The 12,576-nt window shown below is 41.4% G+C and overlaps 2 protein-coding genes across 2 annotated transcripts; both read right to left on the reverse strand.

The window, feature by feature from the left end:
* Positions 1-2,922: 2,922 nt before the first annotated feature.
* Positions 2,923-6,165, reverse strand: LOC127760106 (amino-acid permease BAT1 homolog). The gene is made up of 7 exons (XM_052284316.1): positions 5,513-6,165; positions 5,135-5,395; positions 5,016-5,034; positions 4,312-4,531; positions 4,032-4,213; positions 3,516-3,935; positions 2,923-3,418 (listed from the first exon to the last, which is right to left on the reverse strand). The coding sequence occupies exons 1-7, from the start codon at positions 5,614-5,616 to the stop codon at positions 3,059-3,061; spliced, it is 1,566 nt and encodes a 521-aa protein (XP_052140276.1). The 5' UTR covers positions 5,617-6,165; the 3' UTR covers positions 2,923-3,058.
* A 115-nt stretch (positions 6,166-6,280) lies between these two features.
* Positions 6,281-11,135, reverse strand: LOC127760100 (uncharacterized). The gene is made up of 14 exons (XM_052284311.1): positions 10,943-11,135; positions 9,960-10,091; positions 9,768-9,857; positions 9,311-9,376; positions 8,946-9,011; positions 8,756-8,844; positions 8,610-8,655; positions 8,081-8,135; positions 7,772-7,848; positions 7,494-7,635; positions 7,265-7,404; positions 7,089-7,193; positions 6,838-6,966; positions 6,281-6,658 (listed from the first exon to the last, which is right to left on the reverse strand). The coding sequence occupies exons 2-14, from the start codon at positions 9,975-9,977 to the stop codon at positions 6,590-6,592; spliced, it is 1,092 nt and encodes a 363-aa protein (XP_052140271.1). The 5' UTR covers positions 9,978-10,091; positions 10,943-11,135; the 3' UTR covers positions 6,281-6,589.
* Between the last annotated feature and the right edge of the window lie 1,441 nt (positions 11,136-12,576).

A 12,576-nucleotide genomic window follows, 5' to 3' on the forward strand; every position in this document is an offset into this window, starting at 1 on the left:
AACTACCTTGGTCAACCAAGTGGGCACTTGAAACGCGTTTTTATCTGCTCTGGTATATTAAACCATGATTATGAATCTAAATATGTAATTTACAGGATCACGGATCTAAGTAACACTACCGTCCAAATTTAAAGACATATCGCGAATATCGCTCACAAGGAATATGAGTCATCCTTATAGATTAAGCTACTCGTCCCTTCTTTTATAAAGTTAATGCCAAAAGCTCAAACCTCATGCTTCCACATCATCATCAATTGTGAACCATTGGATGAATGCATTAGATTACTTCTTAGACGTTGGATGGAACGCAACGTAGAGCCCAACCCATCAAGCACCGGGTGAGTCTCTTCGCCTCCTTAGTGCCAAATGTAGCCCACATGAACACATTGGCCCATCTCCACACACATCTACATGTATCCGACTCATCAATCGTATAAAAGAGCTTCATGGCGAATGCCCATTCAGTTAACATTACAATTTGTTAACTTACGTCAGACCATTTTGCTTCTTTGTAGCTTATGCTTTGAATGTGCTACTTAAATTATCTACAAATTTTGGACAGGGTTGCTAAAAAGAATTTCTCTAAGAAAGTCATTTGTTTCTTCCTTTCTTCTTGAGATTGTACCTCCTATCTAACAAATTGATATTAATCAAGTCCCGCAGCAATGTGCGGGGCATCCTCAAGTTAATTAAGAGACAATATACATAACAGACACTACCTAATTTAAACACTACTACCTTATAGATTATGGAAGCCGATATATATGTCGATCAGCTGGGAACAATAATAATCTATGGCTTTGTTTGGATCCTCCGGGCTATTAAATAGCCCTCCGAAATCTTGCTATTTAGGAAAATTAAACATATGTTACTGACAGAACCCATTCCATAATCCCTAGTCTATTTTGCGAGACGAATCTAACGAGGTATATTAATCTATGATTAGTGGATGATTACTGTAGCATCACTGTAGCAAATCGTGGATTAATATACCTCGTTAGATTCGTCTCGCAAAATAGCCTAGGGATTATGGAATGGATTTTGTCATTAATCTACGTTTAATACTTCTAAATAGCAAGATTCTGGATCCAAACAGGGCCCATGTGGATATGCATACGGCCGTAATGATCAGTTGATATGAATACATGGTCCGTTGGAAATAGTCCAGGTGGACGTGCATACTATATAATGATCAGTTGACCATACGATCGGTTAGGAATAATCCATGTGGATACGCGCATACTTTAATAATCAGTTTACCATACTATCTTGGAATATATAATATATACATGGATATGCATATTCCTACGTACCTTAGAGCACGCGCAAATTGTTGATCATTGAGAAAAGTTCAACTTAATTTCTATACTACTACTGTACTACATGATGCCTTAGTAATTGCCACTGATTGTCTGATTAAGCACTGGCTTTTGCCAACCTGTGATGCTCATGTTCTCTTGGTTCGTTGATCTCTCCAATAACTACCGAGTCATGTGCAATGTATAGAAGATGCGTCCCTTTAGGCTGAGCAAATTAAACTTGATGATCGTTTTGTAATTTCAGCCTGAAAGACCCTCTTCTCTTCCTCCGCTCTCTTAATATGTAACTCAAAAAACTTGCCCCGCAGTGAATTTTCCCAAAAAAAAAAAAAAAAACTACCGAGTTATGTCGGCGACAAGTCTATTCAATTCATCAAGCACGCATCTATCTTTTTCCTATATAGTTTATACCTATTAAAATATTAATTCCTACAAAGTAACATATACATAAAGCAACATCATCAACAATATTTTATCATTAGATTGAATTAGTATGAAGATAGTAGTTATGGCCTTATGGGATCAAGAAGTTATCTGGGGTGTGTTTGATTCTAGGAGAGAAAAAGAGAGGATTGGAAAGATACACAAAACAAGCTAAACCATTAGCGTATAATTAATTGATTATTAACTACTTAAATTTTGAAAAATTGACTAATATGAATTTTGAAAGTAACTTTTTTTATATTTTCATAAATACATTGTTTAGCAGTTCGGGAAGTGTGTACATAACGGGTTTTTTCATCATGATAATTCTTCACTCATCTATGATTGTTCAGTTAATTGTTGAGTACTAACTATAATTTAATTTTTATATTTTTCATAGTGGGTATAAATTTATTAGCATAAGAGTGATAAATGTCAACTATCTTTCTTACTAACGACTATATTGTAGTTTATATATTTTCCATAGCAGATGGGTGTTATGGCTTACGAATGGCAACTACCTTTCTTTCTAACGACTTGGCTCTAATGGAGCAAACACCTAAAGTTGAAGTTATGTACACACACACACACACACACACACACATACATACATACATACATATATATATATATATATATATATATATATATATATATATATATATATATATATATATATATATATATATATATATATATATATATATATATATATATATATATATATATATATATATATACATACATACAACCGATCAAATACATATTTTTATCCATTGTTTTCTGTTTTATCATAGATAAGTTTCGCTGCAATGCGTGATGTTCTCGCTAGTTTTCCTAACTATCAATACCACATCTATAAAAGATGACAATCGATGACACAGTAAGCTACTCTTCTCAAAAACCATATCTGCTATCCTGCCTACTATTGGTAGAGACCCAATTTGGTGATGGGCCAAATAGATGGCCAACTTTTTTTTGGTGGAGCAATTTTACAGTACTTGACTAGGTATCATGAGGTACTAAAATTTTAGTGTAAAATTTAATATCTCGTAGTACCTAGGTACTAAGATATACCAAATTTACAATTAAAAAAAGTGATACCTCATGTATCTCCTCAAAGAATATAAAATTGCTCTTTTTGGTGGGTTCGATGGAGAAGCCACATGTGCAGCACCCTTCGTTGGGCTTATTTTGGTCTTTGTCCCCATTACAACCAACAAGATGCACATCTTTTTTCCCTCTCAAGAGAAAATTGCACAAAATTTAAGTTTACTGATCCACCTGTGCTCGCTAGCTAATCCAGGGATACAAATTCAGGGTACGTTGTACGTGTCAACGTTGGTGACAGGCCCTTGGAACCAGAAGCGGGCGTGAAGCACCCACGCGACGAGGCTGAGCAGCAGCACACCACCGACGGCCACCGGCGTGTAGTTGAACGTCTCCTTGGCCACCGGGTACGCCACCGGCAGCGAGAAGAGCACCGTGACGGTGGCCACCCAGACCACACCCACCCAGCCGACGACGACCCCGTACTTGCCGAGGTGGAACGGCCCGCGCACGAACGATCTCCGCGCCGTCGTCACGCGGAAAAACACCGGCAGCGCGCACGCGATCAACAAACCCAGCGTCGCGATCGACACCATCGCCTGGAACGCCACCTGACTCCCCAGCGACTGTGCCAAAAAAACGTACACTATATGAGACCAGCACGTACGTACGCGCGCACGAGAAATTTGCAGCAGCAGCAGCAGCAACGCGTGTGCAACTCACCGTGAGAGCCATGACGAAGGCCACGGCGACGGAGAGCCAGACGACGTTGAGGGGCACCTCGCGGCTGTCCACGCGGTGCCACACGCGGGACAGCGGCTTCGCGCCGTCCCTCGAGAACGCGTACCCCATCCTCGAGTTGCTGGTGATGCACGCGGATCCGCAGAGGAAGATGGCGACGGCGATGACACCCAGGCAGGCGAGCGCTCCGGCGCCGGTGCCGTACCTCCGGTGGAAGCTGGTGTACAGGGCCTGCGCGATGGCGTACCCGCCGGCGTCGTTGCTGGGGTTCAGGAGGTAAGGTATGTCGGTCATGATCGATGTCAGGGCAATCAGGTAGATCCATCCGAACATGGTTGACAGTGCAACGGACGTGATGATCCCAATTGGCCCACTCCAATCCGCGTTCTTGGTCTCTTCTATCTGAATATTTATATGCGAAGAGAAGATTAGTGGATGAATTATATGTATGCAACGAGAAACTAAGGATTGTTCAGCTATCAGAAAGTTCAGAATTACGATGTGTGCAGATGTATCGTAGCCGATAAGGGAGTACTGGCTCATCAGCAACCCCGCTGCGAGAATGTATGCCTTGTCGTGGATGCCCGCGCCGTTTTCTGCGTTGAAATGGGTAAAGATGAACTCAGGGCTCACCCTCTCCTTGGCAACCGCTGGAATCAAGATCGTCAGCGAAAAGGCACCTGGAATTGTTTGTTCAAACAGACAAACCGAAGAATGAGATGATGTATATATGGGATTCAACACTGAATATCTGAAAAATGGCCGGGTCGAACAGCACCTGCAACGTTCCAGAAAGCTCCAAGTTGGCCAAACCAGGAGAGCCATCGTATGGGAAGGCTGTTGATGAGGCCGTGCAGGATGAGGATGGCAGAGTAGATGGCCAACACGACGTACTTGGACGCCATGTAGCCGCCGCCGTTGGCGCCTCCCGTGGCAAGCAAGATGATCACCTGGAGAAGCTGCGCCAGCGAGAAATCCACGCTCGTCGTGCAAGCCCACTGGAGGATCAGTTAACGAGCAATTGGAGTGTCAGATTTCTGCACTTTTTTCCCTCAAAAGATTTCTGCACTTTCTGAAAACAGTTCGAGAGTGTAAAATTAACTCTTCTTTTTACTAGTTATATGCATGTATGTTATAATGAATTAGACCCATATAATTAGGGATATGAGCCGCCTATACGTTAATGGGCCAGCACCATATAATTAGGGAGGGATGGTGGTTACTTTTCGTGAACAGACGCGTTATGCATATTCGGATGAGCGCATGAAAGTAGAATAATTTCGCTTTTAAAATAGTAGAGATATACGATTTAGACTTAGTGTGGACCAGTGAGAAACATATTCATACTTGTCCCACAATATTGAACCTGTAAAACGTTATGCATATTCGGATGAGAGCATGTAAGTAGAACAATTTCGCTTTTAAAATAGTAGAGATATATGATTTAGACTTGGTGTGAACCCGTGAGAAACATATTCATACCTGTCCCACAATATTGAACCTGTAAAACATAATAAGGAAATATTATTAAATTCCAAATTTTAAAACATGATAACGATTAAACCATGAGAGATAAATTAAAATGTTAGCGAAGAGCACACCAGCCAGTGACCCAGGAAGCTAGGGGAGCCCATTCCTTTCCGGCAAGCTTGGCGCTCCAGTAGTAGAGGCCACCGGAGGTCGGGTAGGCGGAGCAGATCTCGGCCATGGACAGGGCGACGCAGCCGTTGAACGCCGCCACCACCAGCCATCCCAACGTCATGGACACCGGCCCGCCGTAGCGCAGCCCCGTGCCGTACGTCGTCGTGACGCCGGTCAGCACGGAGATGATGGAGAAGGAGAAGGCGAAGTTGGAAACCAGGCTAACAAAGGATTCAATATGGTAAGTTTACACTCACAAGCTACGGTGAAATTTAAAATGATCGCAATATGAAATGCATGGGAAAAGAAACATAAAAAACGAAAGAAGAATCACATACGAGAGGCCACGCTTGAGCTCCTGCCGGTAGCCCAGCTGGTGCAGCCGGGCTTGGTCTGCATCGGCGCCGGCGGCGTCCATTACCACTCCGACGGAGCGAGACATCGCTGTCGATCTCTGCTTACTACTTGCTAGTTGCTACAGTAGTACGGAGTATATAGTATCTCTGCGATTTACTACTTGTATGATCGGTGCGTACTGGCATTGCTCAGTACAGAATATAAGCTTCCTAGAAGAAGCAAAGTCTCTGTTTGGCGTACAACTAGTCAAGGGAGGGAGTGGAAATCATGCACGGCTGCAGCACAAACGCTTCGCCATTTTTGACTTGTATGATTTATATTGCTATCGACATTTATCGAAGCCATCCCATTGGTCTTGCAATTCAATGCAGTCATCCCATTGGTCTTGCAATTCACCGCAGTCTGCTGGTAAGTTTTTCTGCATGGAACAGTGACCGGGCCATAGAAATGTCAGACAATGATAGTCGATACAGCCCAAGAAAGCAAACACACACACAGAGAGTATATCACGTGGCTCATGGACAAATCCTTACGCGCAACCGCAAGAAGCCGACGTACGGCCACCGGCCGACCGGCGTGTTGTAGAAGGCTTCCTTCGCCACCGGCAGCGGGAAGAACACGGCGACGGTGGCCATCAGAGGGTAGAAGTGGGAAACACAAAGATAGAGAACTGTACTCACAATAGCAATTGTAAACCAATACAGTAGTAGATGGATTCAGACAAAAAAGCAGGATCAGGCACGAGAGGCTCAAAAACCAGAACCACCGTTTACATGTGTAGAAGAAAGATTGTTATTACATATGGTACTTCCACAATAATGATAACTACACTGCTGCCTCGATCTCATGGCATCCTGGCACAGAAACCGCATGAATGCGTTCTAATGGCAAAGAAAAATTTACAGGATGAACTGAAATACAGATTCCACGTATGTCCCGTCCCGCTTAAGATTAACATAGTACAACCTGGCATTCTGTATGGAGTTGTTCTTTTCTCCGTTTACACAGTTCCCTTGGAGGTAAACTAAAACATCATTAACAGTAACAAGACAGCAGGCTCAGTAAGGTCGGTATCGCCAATCAGCCCTTGATCTGCTACTGCTACTTCCGCTGTGACCATAACCGTACTGGGACATCAACAAGTTTTTGTTAGATGATTTGCATGAGATTCAACAGATAATTGGTGACAATCACAACAAACCAACATTAAGCCTACAGCTCTGTTATCACAAATGTACTCGGACCAATTAATTTATATATAAGCCTACTGTGCATCATAAGCATAATAATGTATTTGTGCACTTACATCATAGTCGATACCACTGCAGAACCTGCCATAAGTTCGCATTGAACCATAAGCCCCATAAAGATCCATGGGTTCCATGTAACCACCACCAGAGTCACCCTCAAGTGGTGCAGCAGTGTCTATTGCAACCTGAAACATTGGAATGGTATGATTAGTGTTTTTCTTTTCCCCAAAGAAAAGCTAAGGTTGACATTGTCACTTTGGCTTTGGAGGCATGGGAAGCAAAGACAAGGAGACATCAACAGCCTTACCTCATGTCCTAGAATTTCATGACTTCTGCGAGCTACCCGATCTGCCACACCCTCATCAGCAAAGGTGACAAAACCAAAACCTCGATGTCCACTTCTTTTAGGGTCCTTCAATACAATTAGAAAAGGTTGAGATTAACATAGTACAGTTACAAACAATGAGAAAGTCTTAACCTTACCTTTGGGATATATGCATCCACAATTCGGCCAAATTTGCCAAAGTAATGCCTTAGGTCCTCCGTGTTTGCCTCTTGTGGAAGCCTGCCAACAAATATCTTTTTGTTGCCCACTCCTTGGGAGGATCCATAGTATCCTCCTCCTAGTCAATGTAAGTCAAATAGAAAACATTTAACCAGTTAACAAAGTTGCTTTGTGTCAAACCTGTGATCTTCGTAGCAGAAGACTTACTTCCATAAGCTGACCCTGGATGGTCATACAGAGTAGGTGCACCCAAAGCTGCATATCTGGTAGCTGCTGAAATGTATGCATTATATGCACCATAGCCACCCTGAGATGCCCCCCTGCTTGGAGGATATCTGACTTCTTCATCCTGGTTCAGATGGATTTCAGGTGGTGACAAGTACATAACTACTTCAGTAAATAGAATGTCCTACTACAGAGCCTACTCAAAGATAAGATACTATTGGATGCAGCCACCAATGGCAAGTGCTTTGGAGCAAAGGTACCTTAGGAGTGGCGCGGTCAACAACTACTGTTGTGCCATCCAGTTCATGTGAATCTTGCATGATACTGTCCACAGATTCTGTAACATTACAGTTGCATTGAATAAGGTAATTACAAAATGCATATCAAGCTTAAAGATCAAACTGGGGAAAAAAGCAATCATCCCTAAAGAACACAGACATGAAGTAAAGGTTTCAGGTCAAGATGCCATTTTATATAAATGAAGACTCATCTATGCTAAAACTATTCTTCCCCAACAACAAATTAAAATGAACGCCTGAATAAATGATGGAGGATTTCTGCAAACGTACCTGCACTCTGAAAAGTGATGAACCCAATTCCACGATGACCCTTTGAACCATGTTCCTACACACAAAACAGGAGGGTGGAAGACTCATTTCAGTAAAATCTTATCATATTTAGCATTGTAGCTCCATTCATTACCATATAATTTCAATAATCAATTGTAGCACCAAAACAAATACTCGTACCAAAAAAAAAAACCACTTATGAGCTTAATGCTGATTGTGACAAACAAGAAGAATGCTATTTTAAATGCTTCGCCTGTGCTAACTTAAATTCAATCAGCACCTTCTATATCCAGTCTCTTATAAGATGCATGCCTAATTAGCGAAGGCCACAGGAGTCCAGACAATCCTAGTATTAGGATTAGTTTAGATATTTGTCCTTATCGGAAGGAAATCTAGTTAAACTAGTGATAAGCAAATCTAGGTAACTATATAGAAAGAGTGTATCTACTTGTATTGGTACTTAATTGTGATATCACAGAGAATACATAAATATTTTTAGCAATTTAAAAATAATTCCAAATTTGCTCACCTTTGGCATGTAAAGATCAGTGATTTCTCCATAGGCTTCAAAATGTCTATCAATAAAATGTTCTGATTAGAGTCTTTATGCAAGCTCGGATATTCAACTGATAAGTGAACTGAGTGCTGAACAAAAGGACTGAAGCTATAGCTTACCTACGAAACATGGACTCATCCACGGACTGCGGAATTCGAGCAACAAATATTCTAGTAGCCTTTTTTGATCCCTGTGATTTCATTTCTTCCTATTCAATGACAAGATACACCATAGTCAACTACAGCTTGATGTGAATCAACTGTACAACATACTGCTAGCATATATAATATATGTTTGTATTTTATTTACCTTAGGAGTGGCTATCTTCACTTCTAGAGTTCGGTTTCCGAGAACATGCTCACACTCAAGAACATTCTGAAAAAAAATGTTGCAGAATGATTCAGAACGAACAAATTGCAGCAGTACCAAATATGTTAGAAGATAGGGTATTACTAAACCATGTTATTATACCACATTAATTAGTAAACAAGATATTACTAAACCACTTTATTATACCACATTAATTAGTAAACCACTTTACTAAGCACCTCTTAAAAAATTCGAAGGTTGATATTTCACAGTTGATATATAAACTCTAACAAAAGATTTAAAATACAACACTAGTCATGCAATGTAATATCAAGTCAGCAAATCTGGGAGAACAGGATTACTACCTTGGCATCATCAGCTGATGAGAACGTTACATAACCAAACCCACGAGATCGACCAGACGAACGCTCCTATAATTTTAACGTACAAGAAAGATAGTGGTCAGTCAGTACACAAATTACCAAATCAGGCTAATAAATTGATGAATACAGTACTGAAGAAGTTATTTAAGATGTGCATCCAGAAATTCAGGACTCAATTTTGGCGGACAACCCCAGAAAAAGGAAAACTAAATAGAAATCAGATACTGAAAGCGAAATACAAGCACATAGCCATATCTGTTCCAAGGCAAACTCATTATTGAAAGGAATAGATTACCAACAGTACAACATGTGAGGCTGTGGTTTCCCAAATAACTTTAAAAAGACAAGAAACATATTCTCCTCAAATCTTAATGGCATGTAATAAACACAAAGAATATGGCATCTAATATCTTATTCTGAATATGAAATTGCTACAAACCTTCATGACGACGCAATCATCTAGGGGTCCAAACTTGCCCATGTACTCTCTTAATCCTTCAGTGTCCACATCCCATGGGATTCCAAGAACCTAAGTAAATAAATCTCATGTCATCATTCTTCATGAATGATTAAACTATGAAAGGACACATTCGTTTATAGAATCCTAAAAAGAGAAAGATTGTCCACTTACCACAAGTTTTGTGGCCATTATAGCACTAGCTCCAGCAGAACTTTTCAGCTCTCAAGTCTCAAGCCTTTCTGGGCCAAGGAAAACTATTAAGTGGTCTTTCTGAAGGTTCCCAAGAATCACCAAGATATTTCCCTACAGATATATGAAGAGAATCCACACTTAAAAGTTTCTTGCGCATGAAGTCAAGTAAGCACACTAGGGTATGATGGTTTATATGGTTTGGTAAGAAAATTAAATTCATATTCATACTCGTAGAACTAGTATTGCTTTACTATCCAGGATGCAACATAAATACTATGTCTGCATAAATAAAATCCTGCTATGTAATGTAAACTAAATGGTGAAAGAAAAATAGATCTACTTCCCATGTTCAATGGCACGTGGCCATACAGAAAATGCACATGTAAGCAAAAAATAATCCAATGTAATTATGATAAATGTTTCATTTCTCACTAAGATAAGGAGCAAGTTTTTCCAGGGGATGTTTGGTTCAAGGATTTTGCTCAGTACAAAATCTGATTTGGGTTCAACTGGGCTGTAAGCACTAAATGGAAAATGCGGAAGGGACACAGACACAGTAGACACGTGTTACTACTCAGAATTGTGTATAATCAGAAAACAATAAGAGCTTTCTCCGCCCAGGAAACACGATCCCCTATTCCCCTCACATCGGGAGGAGGCACAAAACTCCTAAGGTGTAGGTGTAGGGGTTCGTCCTCCTCACGTTCCCCTCCCTACACGAGTAACACACGTTTCTCGCTGATTCGGAATCTACGGGATGAGATGGCGGCGCCGGCCGTCCGGAAGGCCAGCACATCGAGCGCGACATGGCACGGTCACCAGAATCGACGCCCGCAGCAGAGCGGAGGCGGACGGCACGTCAGATTTGCTGCTGCTATGGCGTCGGCTGTGTGCTCCCCTCCTCTACCAGGTCGGGGACTGCAATTGACGGGTGAAAAGTGATGGGACAAAGGGATGCGTACCTCACCGAAGACGATGAGGCTGAGCTGGGATTCCTCCGGGAAGGTGAGCTCGCCGGGGTGCCTCCGTCAAGGCGGATTCGCCGGGGACGCTCGCCGTTGGGGAAGGAGGAGAGGATTTGGTGGGCGGTTAGGGTTCGTCGCAAATTGGCTTGGATTTCTCCTTTCCCTTGTTTTCAGAGTTTTTTTCTTTTCCTCTCTCTTGCAAATGATATGGTACGAAGTAGTAACGTATTTGCAGTAGGACCCCTGTGAATTGTCTGTTTCAACTCTGGGCCCAAATTCAGGGGAATTCCAGGCTTCCGGCCCGGCTGAAAATTCTCTGGTGGGCCTACGCTAGAGAAGAGGGCCCAATTTCTTTGAGCCCATCTATCTCGTTGCCAAGGCCCGTTTTGACTTTTTAATGGTAGTGTCTGTACTCTGTACTCCTACGGTTCTGCTCCATCTCTTGGCGACTTGGCCTGTTTAGTTTCAGAGTTTCAGTCGTGTGAAAAAAAATAAAATAAACAAGCACTAGTCATACGCATTATCACACACTATACGAGAGAACATAGAGGTAGTTGGTTAGGCCCATCGAAATTTGGAAGAATTATGGCCGCAATGCCTGCTTAAAGCATAGCAATTCAGACTTTCAGAGCTTTTCTGTACCTCGTTGTGATACAGGCTCTATAGGTGAGCACTATAAGAATTATTTTTCTCAACTACTCGAGCTGAACATAAGAAAAAAAAGAAAAATAAGATTTGTAGCTACTCCATTGGAAGATCAACTAGTCTCTCATTGGAAGCAAAAATAAATTACTCCTATGAAGATTGATTAGTGTATACTCATGTCATGGAACATATGACCAACCTTTTTGATCAAAAGGTGCATGCTCTCTCTCCGACCAAAGGGCGGCAGTTGCTTTGAGCGTGAGCCACATATCCTCAAGAACAAATACTACTACCGTACTGCAACTTTTGCTTGGAAACATATAAAAATGTTTGAAAACTTTTTGAATTAGACCTACCGCAATAGCAGCGGCGTTGTGCGTTCTCCTTTTCTTCATTGATCCCGTGCGTCGGAGTATCAGAAATTCATAGCAGCAGACCCCCATTGGGTGCTCTCTGACTGCCCGGCCGTACTGTCAACGCACTAAGCAAGCATTGGCTACTTTTCTATGAAACTTCTGTAATTGCACATGTCTTTTTATGAAACACCATTGGCTATTTTACACCATGGCATGAGTGTTCCTTCTGTTCAAGACCAAGTCCAAACGAAAGGAACTATTGAGCTAAGACGTGAACAGATTTGCAAGAAACTTGCCAGCTTACACATCTTACATTACATGCATGATGCATCTTCTCTTCAAGCCAAGCTACGAATAAACCAGTACTAATTCCACTGCATGTATTAGAAGAAGCCATAAGCTTCAGAAGCTTAGCATATACTCCCTCCGTATTTTAATGTATGATGTCGTTGACTTTTTAACCAATGTTTGACCATTCGTCTTATTTAAATTTTTTATGCAAATACAAAAATACTTATACTATGCTTAAAGAACATTTGATGATAAATCAAGTCACAATAAAATAAATGATAATTACATAAATTTTTTAAATAAGACGAAAGATCAAACGTTTATTAAAAAGTCAACGAC

Source organism: Oryza glaberrima, chromosome 1, assembly GCF_000147395.1.
Source record: "Oryza glaberrima chromosome 1, OglaRS2, whole genome shotgun sequence".
Classification (NCBI taxonomy): domain Eukaryota; kingdom Viridiplantae; phylum Streptophyta; class Magnoliopsida; order Poales; family Poaceae; genus Oryza; species Oryza glaberrima.

Coding starts and splice junctions, on each gene's coding strand:
- LOC127760106 (XM_052284316.1), bottom strand. CDS start 5,616: ATGTCTCGCTCCGTCGGAGTGGTAATGGACGCCGCCGGCGCCGATGCA. Junction 3,936..4,031: donor ACGATACATCTGCACACATC/GTAATTCTGAAC, acceptor ATAAATATTCAG/ATAGAAGAGACCAAGAACGC. Junction 3,419..3,515: donor CCTTCGTCATGGCTCTCACG/GTGAGTTGCACA, acceptor TTTTTGGCACAG/TCGCTGGGGAGTCAGGTGGC.
- LOC127760100 (XM_052284311.1), bottom strand. Junction 9,012..9,310: donor CATCAGCTGATGATGCCAAG/GTAGTAATCCTG, acceptor ATTTTTTTTCAG/AATGTTCTTGAGTGTGAGCA. Junction 7,405..7,493: donor TCCAGGGTCAGCTTATGGAA/GTAAGTCTTCTG, acceptor TACATTGACTAG/GAGGAGGATACTATGGATCC.